This window comes from Lissotriton helveticus, chromosome 10 (genome assembly GCF_964261635.1).
Source record: "Lissotriton helveticus chromosome 10, aLisHel1.1, whole genome shotgun sequence".
In the NCBI taxonomy this organism is placed as follows: Eukaryota; Metazoa; Chordata; class Amphibia; order Caudata; family Salamandridae; genus Lissotriton; species Lissotriton helveticus.
Genome location: NC_136071.1, coordinates 1,013,110,464 through 1,013,125,048, shown reverse-complemented (window position 1 = coordinate 1,013,125,048; position 14,585 = coordinate 1,013,110,464). Strand labels below are relative to the sequence as shown.

Below are 14,585 nucleotides of genomic sequence, written 5' to 3'. Positions count from 1 at the left end.
CCAGACTCAGGGCCCACAAGTAACTTTTCATGATGGATTGAGTTATTGATGATTACGGTGGGTGATAATGGGGGAGGCATTGTTTAACCACCCTTCTCTGGCCCATAAGGGATATATAAATGAGGTAACGATTAGCCCATAGAAAGTCTCCTCTCAGTCATTTCTATTTCGGAGGTAACCATATTAACAGCATTTTCAAGTAAGCTTTCAAAAGCAGTGGTTGAGGAACTCTTAGAACCCGAGATGGCAGTGGTAACTGTACGTTTTCTCATTGTAGTTGATTTTTCACTCACCTCAATCAGAAGCTTGGGTGGGGGGCCCAGCCCAGCCTCTGTCGACCCCTAACGGCCACAGACGGCCCGCCCTTTGCCTGCTAAGGCTGCCGGGAATTGTAGTCCCGGGGCGGTGGCGCTGTTGTTGGCGTGCTGGGACTCTTGGCGGTGGCGGCAGCAAAGGTAAGCCCCCCGCGGGTTATCCGGTGCAAGGATGACTCTTGGCGGTGTCGGCAGGGCGAAACAGGCTCCCTCCTGCTTAGTTAGCTCCCCCTAATTCTAATAATCGAGGAGAGACCAGGACCAGCCTGTTCGTCTATCTGCTGAAGGTGCATTGCTGTACGGCCTGGCTTCATGGCCGCTCCAGCTACATTCTTCCCCACAGCAGCAAATCCAGTTCAATGCTCTTTTGACGAAGGGGTATCCGGCCTCGTGGAACTCTGGAGATATTCAACTTCCAAAAAAGTGACTATGTCCAAGTGAAAAAATCTTCACCATGGCTCTGTTCAGCAGCTCACCGAAGATGACGACACTCCCTCCTCGGACACAACCTCCAGCCTTGCCCCACTGAACTTTACTTTCTCAGAACATTTTTCTTCAAATTTATTCTAAATCCAAAGGTAAGCACCGACTGGGCTCAACCCACTTCTTGTATCCGACTTGCACTCCATCTCAGTCAGCCATATTTTTCGACTAGATGTCCGTAGTTGACACATTGATTTTTAAGGTGCTATTTTTTATCTTAAACTTTAAAAATTCATAACTCTGTTTCTACTGATTGGATATTTGTCATTTTTGTGTCAAATATTTTGTTAAAAGTCACTCTATTATTCTAAATTGGCGTGGGATTTTTCTTGTGTTGTGTGTTCAGTTTATTACTGTTTGTGTGCTGCATAAATACTTTGCACATTGCCCATAAGTAATGCCTGACTGTTTTGTGCCTAGCAACCAGAGGGTTAAGCATAGATTAATTTAGTGACTTTTGTGGTTCACCATGACAGGGATTGTGGCTGTTGCTTGATCAGTGTTAACACCCCAATCAACAAAGAACCCAATTTCTCACAAGGAACAATTAGATTCACCTGACTAAGCATAGGTACACAAACATCAAGGTAGACTTCAGGAGTCTTCACCTTGTCTTCGGACACAATTTCAGAGTTATTTACTTCAAATGCCCGGTACCTGTTTTTCATCTTTTTTTAGAAAGGCATTTCTTCCCACCAGTAGCAACTCAGGTCCTCATTTAGAGCTTGGTGGAGTTTGATGGAACAGATCCTATGCCCTAAATATGATTCAACGATGGCCTGCTCTATTGATAGTTAGGGGAAGAACCAAGTTTCCAGCAGCGTAGCTCAAGAAACCTTTGAGTGGCAGCCTGCCCCCATATGGCTGTCCTTCCAATGTACTGTTTTCCTGTTTAGAACCACTAGGAAATGCCTGGCACTTCTAATTAGGAAATAATACAACCCTTCCTAGGGGGCTAGGAAAAAACTACCAAAGCATCAGGGCCTTGATATTTTTTTCAGAAACAAGACCCTGCTTTTGGGTTTGCTCCTGAAAAACAAAAAAGGTTTGCAGAGCAGGATCAAAACACCATGGAACATTCTCAACCTACTTCTCTGCCTTCTGTGCAGCCGCCACAATGGTAGATGCGCATAGAGCAGTGATATCCCTGCAAAACAGGTGGGAATCTGATAATATGGTGGGCCTCTGCTGACCTGGCTGGCTGACAAGAAACCAGCTGAGGTCTAAATAACCTCCTCTGTTTTGGCTGCAATAGGGCTAAGGCAATTTTCATCCATAAAGACTTGGATTGACCAGAATGGAAACTCAGCTGTTCTATGATCTTTAAGAGAGATTTCTATAAGTGAAGCATCACTTGAGTATTGTCTGCACAGTTATGGCAAGGAACCTTAATGTGCAGCAGCTGCTTATGGAGAGGCTGAACATATTCCATGAAAATTATTATTATTAGATTTTGTAAAGCGCGTAGTCACCCGTAGGTATCCCAGCGCTAAGATCCAAACTGCTAAGGATAACAGGGAGGGAGGCAGATCAGGGGAAAAGGTGCGTTTTCAGCCGCTTCCTGAATCGGAGGTAGTCTGGTTCCATCCTAAGATCACGGGGGAGGGAATTCCAAAGGCGGGCTGTGTTAACAGAAAAACGCCGTCCACCCGTGCGCACCTTCTTCACTCTAGGGATGGTGATAAGGTATTCCTGATCAGATCGGAGGGATCTTGAGGCTTTGTAGGGCCTGATGAATTTTTTTAGGATGGGGGGCCCTTATCCTGCAGAAGTTTGTGAGACAAACAGAGAGCTTTGAACTTCACTCGCTCTCTCACTGGAAGCCAGTGGAGGTGTTTCAGGGCTGGTTTGGTCGAAGATCTGGACGGGGTATTGGTAAGGATCCGGGCCGCGGCGTTCTGGATCCTTTGCAGTTTATTGAGGGTTGACTCGGGAGCACCCAGATAGATGGTATTGCTGTAATCCAGCCTTGAGACAATGAGGTCTTGAATTAACAGTTTCTGGGAGGCAGGAGGAAGTAAGGGCAGAATCTTCCTGATCGATTTGAGGAGCCCAAAACAAGTCCCAGCTATTTTTTTGGCTTGAGTCTTGAAAGACAGGTCTTTTACAAGCCAAATTCCCAGGCTCTTAATCTCAGACTTAGGGGCAGGGGGTTCACCCAGGCAAGGGGGCCAGATGTTCGGAGGGCGGAAGAGCCCCTTCTGGCCAAGGAGGAGAATATCAGTCTTTGAACCATTAAGCTTCAGTGACGAGCTATTCATCCATCCTTGTATTTCTGCCAGACAGTTATATAGGTCCGATGGTTCTTGGTTTGGGTGAGATAGAGACACCACTAATTGAGTGTCATCAGCGTAGCTGATGATTTTAACTCCGAACGGATTGACAACCTCCTCCAATGGGGACATGTAGACATTAAATAATGTCGGGCTCAGAGATGAGCCCTGGGGCACGCCGCATTGGAGGGGGGTTTCGGGAGAGCGGGTGTCATTCTCCCAGACCTGAAAGGAGCGCTGGCCAAGGAAGGATGTGAACCAAGTCAGCGCAGTGCCCTCAACACCGATGTTCTTGAGTCGCTGGATTAAGACCCGGTGGTTGACGGTGTCGAAGGCCGCACTGAGGTCCAGGAGGATCACTGCCACTGATCCTCCCGCGTCCAGAAGTGCTCTGGCCTCCTCCACCGCTGCGAGTAGGGCGATGTCAGTGCCCTGCCCTGGGCGGAATCCAGTTTGCGAGCATCTGAGAAGATTGTTAGTCTCCAGATACTGCGAGAGTTTTTTGTTCACTAGTTTTTCGGTGATTTTACTGGTTCCGGGGAGGAGAGAGATTGGCCTGTAATTGGCCAAGTCCGAGGGATCCAGAGAAGGTTTTTTAAGTAGCGCCTTGACGACGGCCGCCTTCCAGCTGGGGGGAACTTTTCCCTGGATCAGTGAAGCATTTATGAGATGAGTGAGTGAAGGGACGATGGTCGGGGCCACTTTCTTAAGGATGCGTAAAGGGACAGGGTCCCTGGGGGATCCGCTTTTGATGGTGTCTAGCGTGGTTGCAACCTCTTCAACAGTCACTGGACCCAGAGAGATAAGACGGGGAGAGGTGGGGCTTGCATTGATACCGTCTTCCTCACTGAAATTAATGGGTGGAAGAGAAGCCAGGATTTTCTGAATCTTCTCCTCGAAGAAATTGGCCAATTTAAGGCATTTTTCTTCAGCTGCCTTGGTGTCTGGCAGAATCTTTGGTACAAGGTCTGGGGCTTTAAGTAATTCTTTTAGGATAATAAATGTTTCCTTGCTGGAGCAGGAGGAGTTTTCTATCCTTTCCTGAAAGAATGTACTTTTAGTATTGCGAAGGGCGAGCTTGTAGTTTTTTAAGGAGGTACGGAAAGCGTCTTTCTTGACTGTCGATTTATCCTTCCTCCAGGAGCGCTCCGTTCTCCTACACTCCTTCCGTAGAAGATTAAGTTCAGGAGTGTACCAAGGGGCAGGGCTCACTCTTTTGATTCGCCTAAGGGTGGTAGTTTTAGGGAGACGTTTGTCCAGTGATGTAGTGAGCCAAGAGTTAAACTGATCATCGGCGTTGGCTGGATCTGAGATTGGGGGCGGGAGAGAGGCCCTGAGAATGATGTTCCATTCGTCTGGCACGAGTTTATGCCAGCGACGGTCAGTGACCCGGATTTTGGTCTGTTGGAAGGGTGGAGTAAGGAGATGCCAGAAGATAGGTATTAAAAAGTGGTCTGTCCAGGGAAGGGGAAGGGGAGTGCAAGTGGTGATGTCCGAGATGTTGGTTAAAACAGGGTCCAAGAGGTGTCCTTTGTCGTGAAAGGAGGGCTGACTGTCTGGGGCAATAAAGGTTTACTACAGGTGTATGGAATTGCTCCGCCTTACTTCCCAGGTTCAATGATATTCACTAATACAAAACACTTTTATGTCTCATTAAATCCAGCGGCCATCTAAGACTTCTTAATAACTGGAGCCACCAAGGCTCATTACCACGTGGACTGTGTTGTCAGGGGTGCCTGTGGGTCTGCATGCACGGGTGTTTGATTGTGTGATGGTTTCTGTGTACATTGATATTTGTGGGTACATTGCTCTGTCTGCATATGTGCACAAAAATGCAAAATCAATGTCAATGTGCATTGAACATTGAAAGTCTGTGTGCATGGCTATACAAAAGTTTTACCTGTTGGCTTTGCCAGTGCTTGTTTCACATTGTCTTGAACAACTGTGAAACTCTTATGTTTCTGCCTCTTTTATGATCTAGAACAGTTGTTCCCAAACATTCGACTCTTGAGGACCCCCATTAACTCAGCACTGGAAGCCGGGGACCCCCAGCAATTTGTATGATTTAAATTTCAAACATTAAAAGAGTAATTAAAAAAAATAAACACACGTGCACACAAAACAAACACTCACATTACTAAGGATTTTAGTATTTTATATTGAAAGAGTTTGCCAAAAATGGAAACATTTAATGGGAAGGTTGGTGTTGCATCTCCGTGATTAACTTTTAAATGGTTAGTTTTATTTCGCAGTACAAGGCTCCTGCTCCTGCCGGTGGCAAAGTGGAAACCCAAAGCAGCCCTGGCAAATGTGTTCAGACCAGTCACCATACAGTGCACACCAGGTGCAGTTAGTGAGCCTGACCACTACAAAGGGGGCTTTGGGAGGCTCTCCTATCAAGAAAATATAGGATACAATGGTGCATTCTACAACACATTTATCATCATATATTGAATTGTATTAGCTTTTAAAGAATAGTAAATTAAGGCCTGACTGCACCAGGATGCGACAATCTTTGTTGGGGTTCTTCAATGATTCCCTTATTACCAACCTTCAACATTGCCTCTCATTTCCCCATAGCACACTTGTCACATGTATTCCATTTGTTTTATAGCATCTCTCATACCATTGTAGGATGTCGGAGCACTTTACATCACACACATATAGAGACAATGAATCAGACGTGTGAATCAGTGCAGAGAAAATGTTACATAAGGCAAAGGGGACTGCAAGGTGTAGGATTGCAATGTCATCCATTCTGGTAGGTATTTTTAAAGATTCAGAACATAACACAGTGTTTAGCATTGACTTTGACAATAAAAATGTATTTACACCCAAATAAACCCCTATAGCAGCATCAGGATAATGAAGGGCTGGGAAAACACATACATTACTAACTTGTTCCAGGCAGTGTGTAAGCAGCTCTTTGATGACAGTTTATAGGTCACTCTGCTAGATTATGAGTGTCTCTTATGAGCTGCAGAATAACACAAGAATATCTGTGACAAAAGCAGTAACCCACTGACTTATGCACATCAAATACTGTTTTTTTAAAAATGCATGGTATGCGTTCTTTGCAGCAGGCATATTAACCTTCTGTGCTACATTAGATAAGTCAAACCTGCCACTGGACAAAACTCTCATCTCTCTCCAGCAGGTACATTTATCACTGGTGTTATCTTGACACTTTTATTGTTGCTCAGGAACTGCTAATTCTACAAGGAACGTTGCCATGCTTTTAAAACTGCCACCTGAGTACCCCCTGGGAATGTGTCACGGACCAGGGTTTGGGAAACACTGATCTAGGAACATAGGCTTGCTAATTTTCTCCCCAGTCGTGAGGGAGCCACTGATTACCTTTTCATGTTTCTGGCAGAGTTCAATGTGCACAAAATGGCCTAGTAGTGAATGAAAACATGTATGTTCTGAGGCTTTGTGCGCCTATCCTTCCCTCTGTAAACACTTCCATTAGTTAAACTAGACAGCCAGGTAAATACAGCACTGCAGCAGTGGCACTCGTACTGAACACAAAAATGGCAACTGGTATTTGTGGGCTCAATTTACAAAGACTTTTGCAATCATAGGTTAAGAAAATATGTGCACATGACATGATTTTATGAGCACAAATCCTGGCAGGAGAACAAGTGTTCTCAACAAAGGGCTAATCGGACACATTAAGGCCCTGGTTTAGACATTAGCAGACAAGGTACTCCACGCAAACGTGATGGAGTACTCTGACTACCAAACTCACTGTTCGCCTGCCCTACTTTGAGTAGGACTGTCAGAATTCCGTCATTGGAGTCAAAAAGGAGTTCCCGTTGATCGAATACTGATGGCCCAACAGAGTAGGAGCCGTCGGAGGAAGGACTTTACACTGCCAATCCTATATAGGGTGGATGCTGGCAAGGCTTATTTTCCTGTCCATCACTGCCAGGAAATACCTGGGGGTGAAGGCTAGAAGAAAAAAAATAATGACTCCACACCCTGGGAGAAAGCTCCAAGGGTGTTGGCCATTAGATTTTTGTTTCCTCTAAAACAAGCTCCCACTTTGGGATCCTACTTTTTGAGTTTGTTTTTATAAAAAAATTAATATTTTGAAACTTTTGACTGCCTAATGTTACCTTCTGTCAAACTGTTCATACATTGACAGGAACTGCCATGACAGCAGTTCCTGTAAATGTACAGAGTTGCCAGAGGGCCGATGGACAATGTAAACTTGATAGGTGGCATTTCCCTGGTTATGCCAGAGGAATGCCCTCAGTCAAACTCAAAATCAGGATCTGAGACCCTCATATTTGTCACAGAGCTCTCAGAGGGGCCTGTAACATCTGTGATGGTCCCATTTGGGAATCATAAGTGATGCAGTATGACTACACCCGGTATTCCCAAGTGCTTTAATCCTACTTTTTTTACCCGGGACAATTCTCCATGTGATCTCAGAGTATTTTGTAACTAGTAAAAGCCCACAAACATGCGCATACATACAGGAATTGGTATGGAAGCACTGTTTCCCACATGTTATTTCATACTGCGTACTAGCCTACAGGGGCGGACTGGGAACCGAAACTGGCCCTGGCAAACAGTTCAGCCGGCCCCGGAGTGGGGTGTTAGTGGGAAGCATCACTTTGTTACAGGGGGGCGATATTGCAGCTATGCTGCAAAACCGGCCGCCGGTAACAAAAACAGCCCCCCAGGAGTCCAAAAGTGGCCCCCACCATGGCGTCCCACCAGGGAAATGACCGGTTCCCACTACGGCCAGTACGTCCCTGCTAGCCACTTGTGGATCACTTTGTAACGCTATTAATGTGGGCATTTACCGGCCTTTAAATCCGGGTCATCCAAAAAGTGATTTCTAAAATATATCCAGCTCACTGTGGGAGCATTACAATGCACACATTGTCTCAGAGATCGGCTGTCAATAGCTGTGGAGCACATCTGCTTCTAAGGAAATATTACAGCTTGAAGGTGGCGCGTGGAGAGAAATGTGTTCAAACATGCCTCTCATACTAGAGCCAGGGCGGGATGTTTTGCTATGTTTGCCAGACAGAGCATCTTTGCTTGCCAAACGCTATGTTAGAAGTCACTGGCACAATGCTGTAAGCGCGACAAGTCCAACTGAACATTTGAGGTCTCTTTCAGTAGCTGTAAGAAGAGGTATTTTTGGGGATTACTTATTTTAAAACATGAGTTCTCCCTTCTGCTAGTAAAATCTGCACTCTGGCTGAAACCAGATCAAAATATTCAGAAAAGACTATGCTTTCACTTGGCTTGATACCAATTCAATGTATATTTTTTAAAGTTCCAATTTTCCATTACTGTGACTGTGGCCAGGTTTTGGACTGAGGTCTTGAAAGCCCATCATTGCTGAGGCTTGAACAGCCTTACTGCCTTCTGCATGCCTGACCACAACTTACGTGACTGGGCAATTGAAAATCCAAATGCCAGCTGGAGGAATCTGCCAGTAATCAATGCAGAGTGTTTTGCTCAGTAGCAACTTGACTCAAAGCCACACACAAGGCGCCTTATTAGTGTAGTGAAGTGAAATTGTAGGAGGTTACTGCTCCACCAAACTATGAGTAGTCTGATGTTGCTGGACTTGAAATTACAAGGTGATGACGGCCCACCTCAAACATGCTGCCTCCAACACCAAAAGAAGCAGACAACATCCCTAACCCCCACAGAGAGACCAAAGCCTGTCCTGGCAACAACTGCCCTCCCCAGCCAACATCCCCTGACCCATACTGCACCCATTATGTTTTCCACCAACCCAGAAAATGAAAATATTCAAGAGAATCTGAGAAGCTGTGCAGATTTTCACCCAGTATTTCCTGCATTTCAAGGTACGCATAGTTATTCTCATTTACGGTGGCTTCCCCATTATCAAATATTTCACTGCACCTCCTGCTGCCTCAAGCAACATTATCCCCTCACAAGACCTTTGCAACAAGCGTTTGGAATTCTTCTGTAACAAAATCAACTCCATGTACAGCATCTTCGCGTCTCAACTGGACCCCGTCACCATCGAAACTCAACTTCCCATCACAGTCGAAGAATGAACCCTGACCTCGTGGCATCCCTCACCTCTGTCAAAATAGATTCTACCATGAAGACCATTCAATCCGGGAGCCTGTCTGACACTCCCATCACGCCTTCACCAAAGGACTCCTACCAATCAGCGAAGCACTAACACTCACCCTCAGGGCCTCCATCGACTGAGCAGTATTTCTGGACACCTGGAAACATGCTACGGTCACAACTCTGCTCAGGAAACCATCCGCTAACCCAGCCATGCTTTCCAAGTACAGACTACAGACCCATCTCACTCCTACAATACCCACCGAAAATCTAAGAGAAACTAATTAATCGACGCCTCACTAACCACCTCAGCAACCACCAGCTCCTCTATGCCACACAATTCAGATTCAGGCCCAACCATAGCACAGTAAGGGCACTCATTGCTGCCACAACCAACATTTGCATGATCCAAGCCAGAGGAGAAACAACAGCCCTCACTCTCCTGGACCTCTCTGCATTACAGCCTGACACCCCAATCTCATCAGACACCTGCACAAGATTGGCATCCAAGGACACGCACTCCACTGGATCTGGTCTTCTCAACGGATAGAACACAAGCCGTCAGACTGGCACCTTACTCCTGGGAAGCTTGCAAACTCATCTGTGAAGTGCCTCCCTCACTTGCTGTTGAAATTCCAACAAGTCACTTCCCTTTCTCCCCTCTCTGCTCTAGGGGCACTTTTGAAAATAATTAATAAGATTATAAACCCATGTACGCCCAGTATGATTAAATAACACTGTGTGTCAACTACAATATGTGTTTTTTTGAATTATTGTCTTTGATTGATATGCTTTGTGTGTTCACTTATTGTTTACTGGGACCACTGTTCCTATGTAGTACGTTGAAATTCACGCATGTCGTTGCCTGGTTTGTATTGTTTGAAAATAATAGATTAAAACTGCAGTGTTAAAAGTTCTCAAATGGAGTCCCGCACAATTTGAAAGGTTACTAGGGGCCATATGTATCAAGATACCAATTAGCGATTCTGTAATAGCGATTTTTAAGAAATCATTATTTCAGAATCGCTAATTGGTATGTATCAAGAAAATCGCAATTTTTTTAATGATTTCTTGATATTCCTTAATTGCGAATTCGCAAATTGCGAATTCGCAATTAAGGAATACTTTCCCATTCATTTCTATGGGCCTCCTGGCCCATAGGAAGGAATGGGATTTTATTCTCCATTTGCGATTCCAATTTGCTAATCGCAAAATGAGAATAATTTCAAGGGTGCAGGGGTGTCCAAAGGAGACCCTGTTGCACCCCTGAAATAAGTATGGGTGCATATGTGGTGCACATACATGCCCTCAGGGCATGTATGTGTGTCACATGGCACTTTGAAAAATGCTAAAATGGGCATTTTTCAAGAAATTCGCAAATTACCACCAACTTGAAGTTGGTGGTAATTTGCGATTCCTTAGGGACAATTAGCAATTTTTTTTAGCTTCATACATGGCATTTAAGGAATCGCAAAATTTGCGATTCCTTAAATGCAATTGCAAAATAAGGAATCGCAAATTTTGCGATTCCTTATTTTGCACCGGATTTTCATTCATACATCCCATCATACAAATTCGCATTTCGGCCTTTGCGAATGCGAATTTGTATGACACAAATGGTCCTTGATTACTGTTTCCATACAGCGCCTGCAGGACCGTCATGCCTTTTAAAAATATTAAAAAATGTTTGGGACCGACGAGTTATGTGCACTGCATAACTTTATATCTCTCACCTGCACATTCCAACACATTCATGGCAAGAGCGCTCTCCACGAATTCCCCGGATACAATGAAATAAATGAACAATGATGGACAAGCTAAGCTTCAGGGCACTTACGAAAGCCTCTGCAGTGGAAAACCCCAATTCCCAGACTCGGCCCAATATATGTGCACATCTGTTCTGAGGGCGGCGGCTGAACAGAAGTGCGGGCAGCCTCAGTTACATTGTGGATACAGGGACTCCCCTGAACCCCGAGTCTCATTTTTCAGGGGGACCCCGCCATTTTCCTTTATTCCTTGGTAAACTTGATGCCCTTCTGGTACACAGAATTGCTTCGGTGGTTAAAAATGACATATATATTCAATGTCTAGTCTTACCCTGCGCACCCTCCTGTCTTGCCGCGGTGCTTGGCTTCATGCCCTTCCGTCTGCTTTGTCCATAGCCTGGATGACTGCCAACCACAGCCAAAAACCAAGCACAAACGGCATAATGTCTCTTCCACATTCTGACTGCTGTCCAAGTCTCCCCTCTGAATGGAAAAGACATGTTTTGTTACTGCTGCACTCATGGGGAAGAAACAATATGCCTGTTATTTATTGACACGTCCCATTTTCAATTTTTTTCTTAACTCGAACAAGATAGATGCTTTTTAAATATTAAAAATGCCATTCAAATCAACTTAATTACACAGAAATTATAAAGTTATTACTCATCATAGTACTTTTGGCATTCACAGTTCGGGAAAAATCTACTATCCTGGAGCTGATTCGTACTTTTAAAAGCGACCATAATAGTCAAATCAAAAAAGACAATATTTAACCCCGAAATACTCTGAAGTATCTTAATTTCAATATATAATAAGGTAAACATGTAATGATGATGATAATAATCATAATAATAGTAGGAAGAAGAAGAACAATCAGCAGCACAATTGGTAGCAATGAAATAAGTATTTTTATTGTTAAGGCTAATATTAACTACTAACAAGATTAAGCTATGTATCACATTGCATATGCATTTCAAACTACTTACAGGAGTGAGTTATATTTTACATATGGTTTAGATATTATAAGTTATGTGTAGAGCAAGAATAACAGTTGTTATTTTAAAATATGATTTAATGATGATCTCAAATTGTCCTGAAAATATATGCCAACATTTTCAATGATTGATAACATAAATGACTGTGCCATTAGCCAAATACCCCAGTTTAATGCATTTTTCCAGATAAACCAAAACGACCTTTTGTTGAAAAATAAGGTAAAGTAAAAAAACAACTTCATGCACCAATAGTATACACTTTTGCAACTTCGAATCCTATTTGCATAGGCTAAGCTTAAATGCCTTACTCATTTGCGAATAAAAGGATATTTTTGCTTACCTTAGGAGATGATCAGATTGTACATTAATAAGTCCACATCTTTAAACGTTTTAAAAATAAGGAAGAGACAAATGCAAACAATATTTCCGCATGGATCTGTTCTACTGCAAACAGCAGGCTCACGCTTCTGGTACAAATATGATCTTTTAAGCATGTTTTGTAGACACCGTTGGATCCAGAGGCGTGGGCAAGAAGCCAGTTTCCGAAATCTGGGAGGTGGGCCACATAGTTCATGTTAAAGGAGCATTGTCTACAGAAGTCAGAGGCTGTGAGACTCTGGTCCGGATGCCTTCTATTTAAATTGCTTTATCCTGTGTTCTTTTGATGGGGATTGCACGAACCCTGGGGGGAAACAAAACAACAGAGCACTCAGGCAAGACTGGGTACAACTCAAGGCTTTAGAAGCAACGTATGGTAGGCTACAACAATCTACTCATTGAGAGCACCCACAAGCCTCCGAGACGGGCACAAAACACAGCGCAAAGGTCACGCTGATGTGTGGAAGTGCAGCCTTGAGAACACAGCGGCAAAGTGTAGAGGCCACCAGAGGACACTAAGCATTAAACCACCAACAACCCAATTACTCCAATTCACAGGAACCTTTCTGCTGTCTTTAATGTAACTGCTGCCAATGAAATAGCAGTCTGCCTTTCCTGGTGGACTCTGAGACCAGTGACAGAGACATGCAGGTCAAACTTTTTTTTTCTTATTGGGCATTTACAGCTCGTCCAGATCTAGTCCAGATCTAGTCCCATCTATTGGGAGAAATGAATTTAAAACGCAGGGCATGTACCTTTAAGCATTACATGTCCTGGTAGTGAAAAATGCTTAATTTTTAACTATTGCAAGGCCTGACCCTCCCATAGAATAGCATTGGGGTTATCTTATTACATTTTATAAGTCTATTTTTCAAATTGGAACATTTAACTAGTTGATGCATGGGGTCTCTGGAATTGGAATTGAAAATCCAAACTTATGGCGCAGTCAGATTTAAAAATTACAATTCGAAAATGCCCTTTTAGAAAGTTGGAACATTTTTCCCTTAGCCATTCGGTGTTTGAACCTATCTCTGGGACACATGACTGGGTGTTGATGACAGTTGGGCTTTGTGTATTCCTCCTTGACAACCACACACAATGGGGAATTTATGTGTGGCTGGATGGGCCATCACTGGCAGGATGGGAGGGAGGAGCTAGGCCCATCCCCACTTATATTTGAATAGGCTGTGTCTTGTCTCCACACAAAGGACTACCTACCCCCTGTAATTAGTCTGGAGCCAGGGCCAGGAAGGCAGAGCAACAGTGCACTTCAAAGGCATGCATCTTGAAGCTTCTCCCCACTTCAAAGGCACAACTGGGAATAAATGCTAGACCTCAGATACCAACTCTACAATACACTTCTGGACTAGTGGACACTCTGCCAGGAAGAAGGGCGGCCATTCTGCTGGGCTGCTGCCCTGAAGGAACTGTTGCCCTGCTGTGCTGACCTGCCGCCTGCTGCCCTGTTGCCAGGGTGAGAAGAGAACTGGACCTGCAACTTCACCTTTGAACCCAGGACACTAGAGTGATTCCAATGGCTAGTCTGCTGGCCTCCTGATCCCCAGGGACATAAAAGGCACCCCAACATCCTGCACCAGACCCTGGATCCTGCTGCAGTTAGTTCCTGGCCCCCAAGTGGTGCCTCTCAGGTCCTGGACACTTGGGGGCCCATTAGGATGACGGGCGGGTGAAAGGGACTGCCCGCCATAAGGGCAGGGGTCCCGTGGCCAGCATTAGGATGGAGCACAGGTTAATTTAGGGTTGGCTTGTGCCTCCCCCTTACTAGATGTGGTTGCTGCCTGACAAGGGCCACACTCCAGCTAACCAACAAACTAATTTCTCACAAGAGTACATTCTGACACTTGTCAAATGGGACACTTGTCAAATGGCCCAGGCCCTTGGGAACACCACTTGGAGGTCAGGAGTCACTCCAGGGAAAGCCACCAGTAGGGCCTAGGGCACATCCAGTTAGAAATGGTCAGCTGGGCTTTTCAAGGAGGGAAGCTTCTTGCAAGGTTACAATTGTGTGTCCCTGTAACTTACCAGGAGGCTAGGCACAAGTCCTTGGAGTCCCCTCTTTCGTACTGGGTTCAAACGTGAGCAGGTCCAGCCCTTGGTATTCCACTCCACAGTTGGTGCAGTCTTCTTTCAAAAGTCTAAAGGGTTCAGCAGGTGCAGTCCTTCTTCTGTCTTCCTTAGGTCCCGCAATGCTCTGAAGAAGGTACCCAGGGGTTCCACTTTGATGCCTGGCACTAGCTTGTGAGTGGGGGGAACTCCCTGTCCAATAGGGAAAACATCCAA

At 44.8% G+C, this 14,585-nt stretch overlaps 1 protein-coding gene across 1 annotated transcript in view; it reads right to left on the bottom strand.

The window, feature by feature from the left end:
- Window positions 1-12,426, bottom strand: part of COL28A1 (collagen type XXVIII alpha 1 chain) — a 621,255-nt gene extending 608,829 nt beyond the window's left edge. The window contains exons 1-2 of the mRNA XM_078663712.1: window positions 12,247-12,426; window positions 11,243-11,394 (exon numbers count right to left, since the gene is read on the bottom strand). Of these exons, the coding sequence (XP_078519838.1) occupies window positions 11,243-11,369 (127 nt within the window). The 5' untranslated portion in view covers window positions 11,370-11,394; window positions 12,247-12,426. The remainder of the gene's footprint in view (window positions 1-11,242; window positions 11,395-12,246) is intronic.
- Window positions 12,427-14,585: the final 2,159 nt, after the last annotated feature.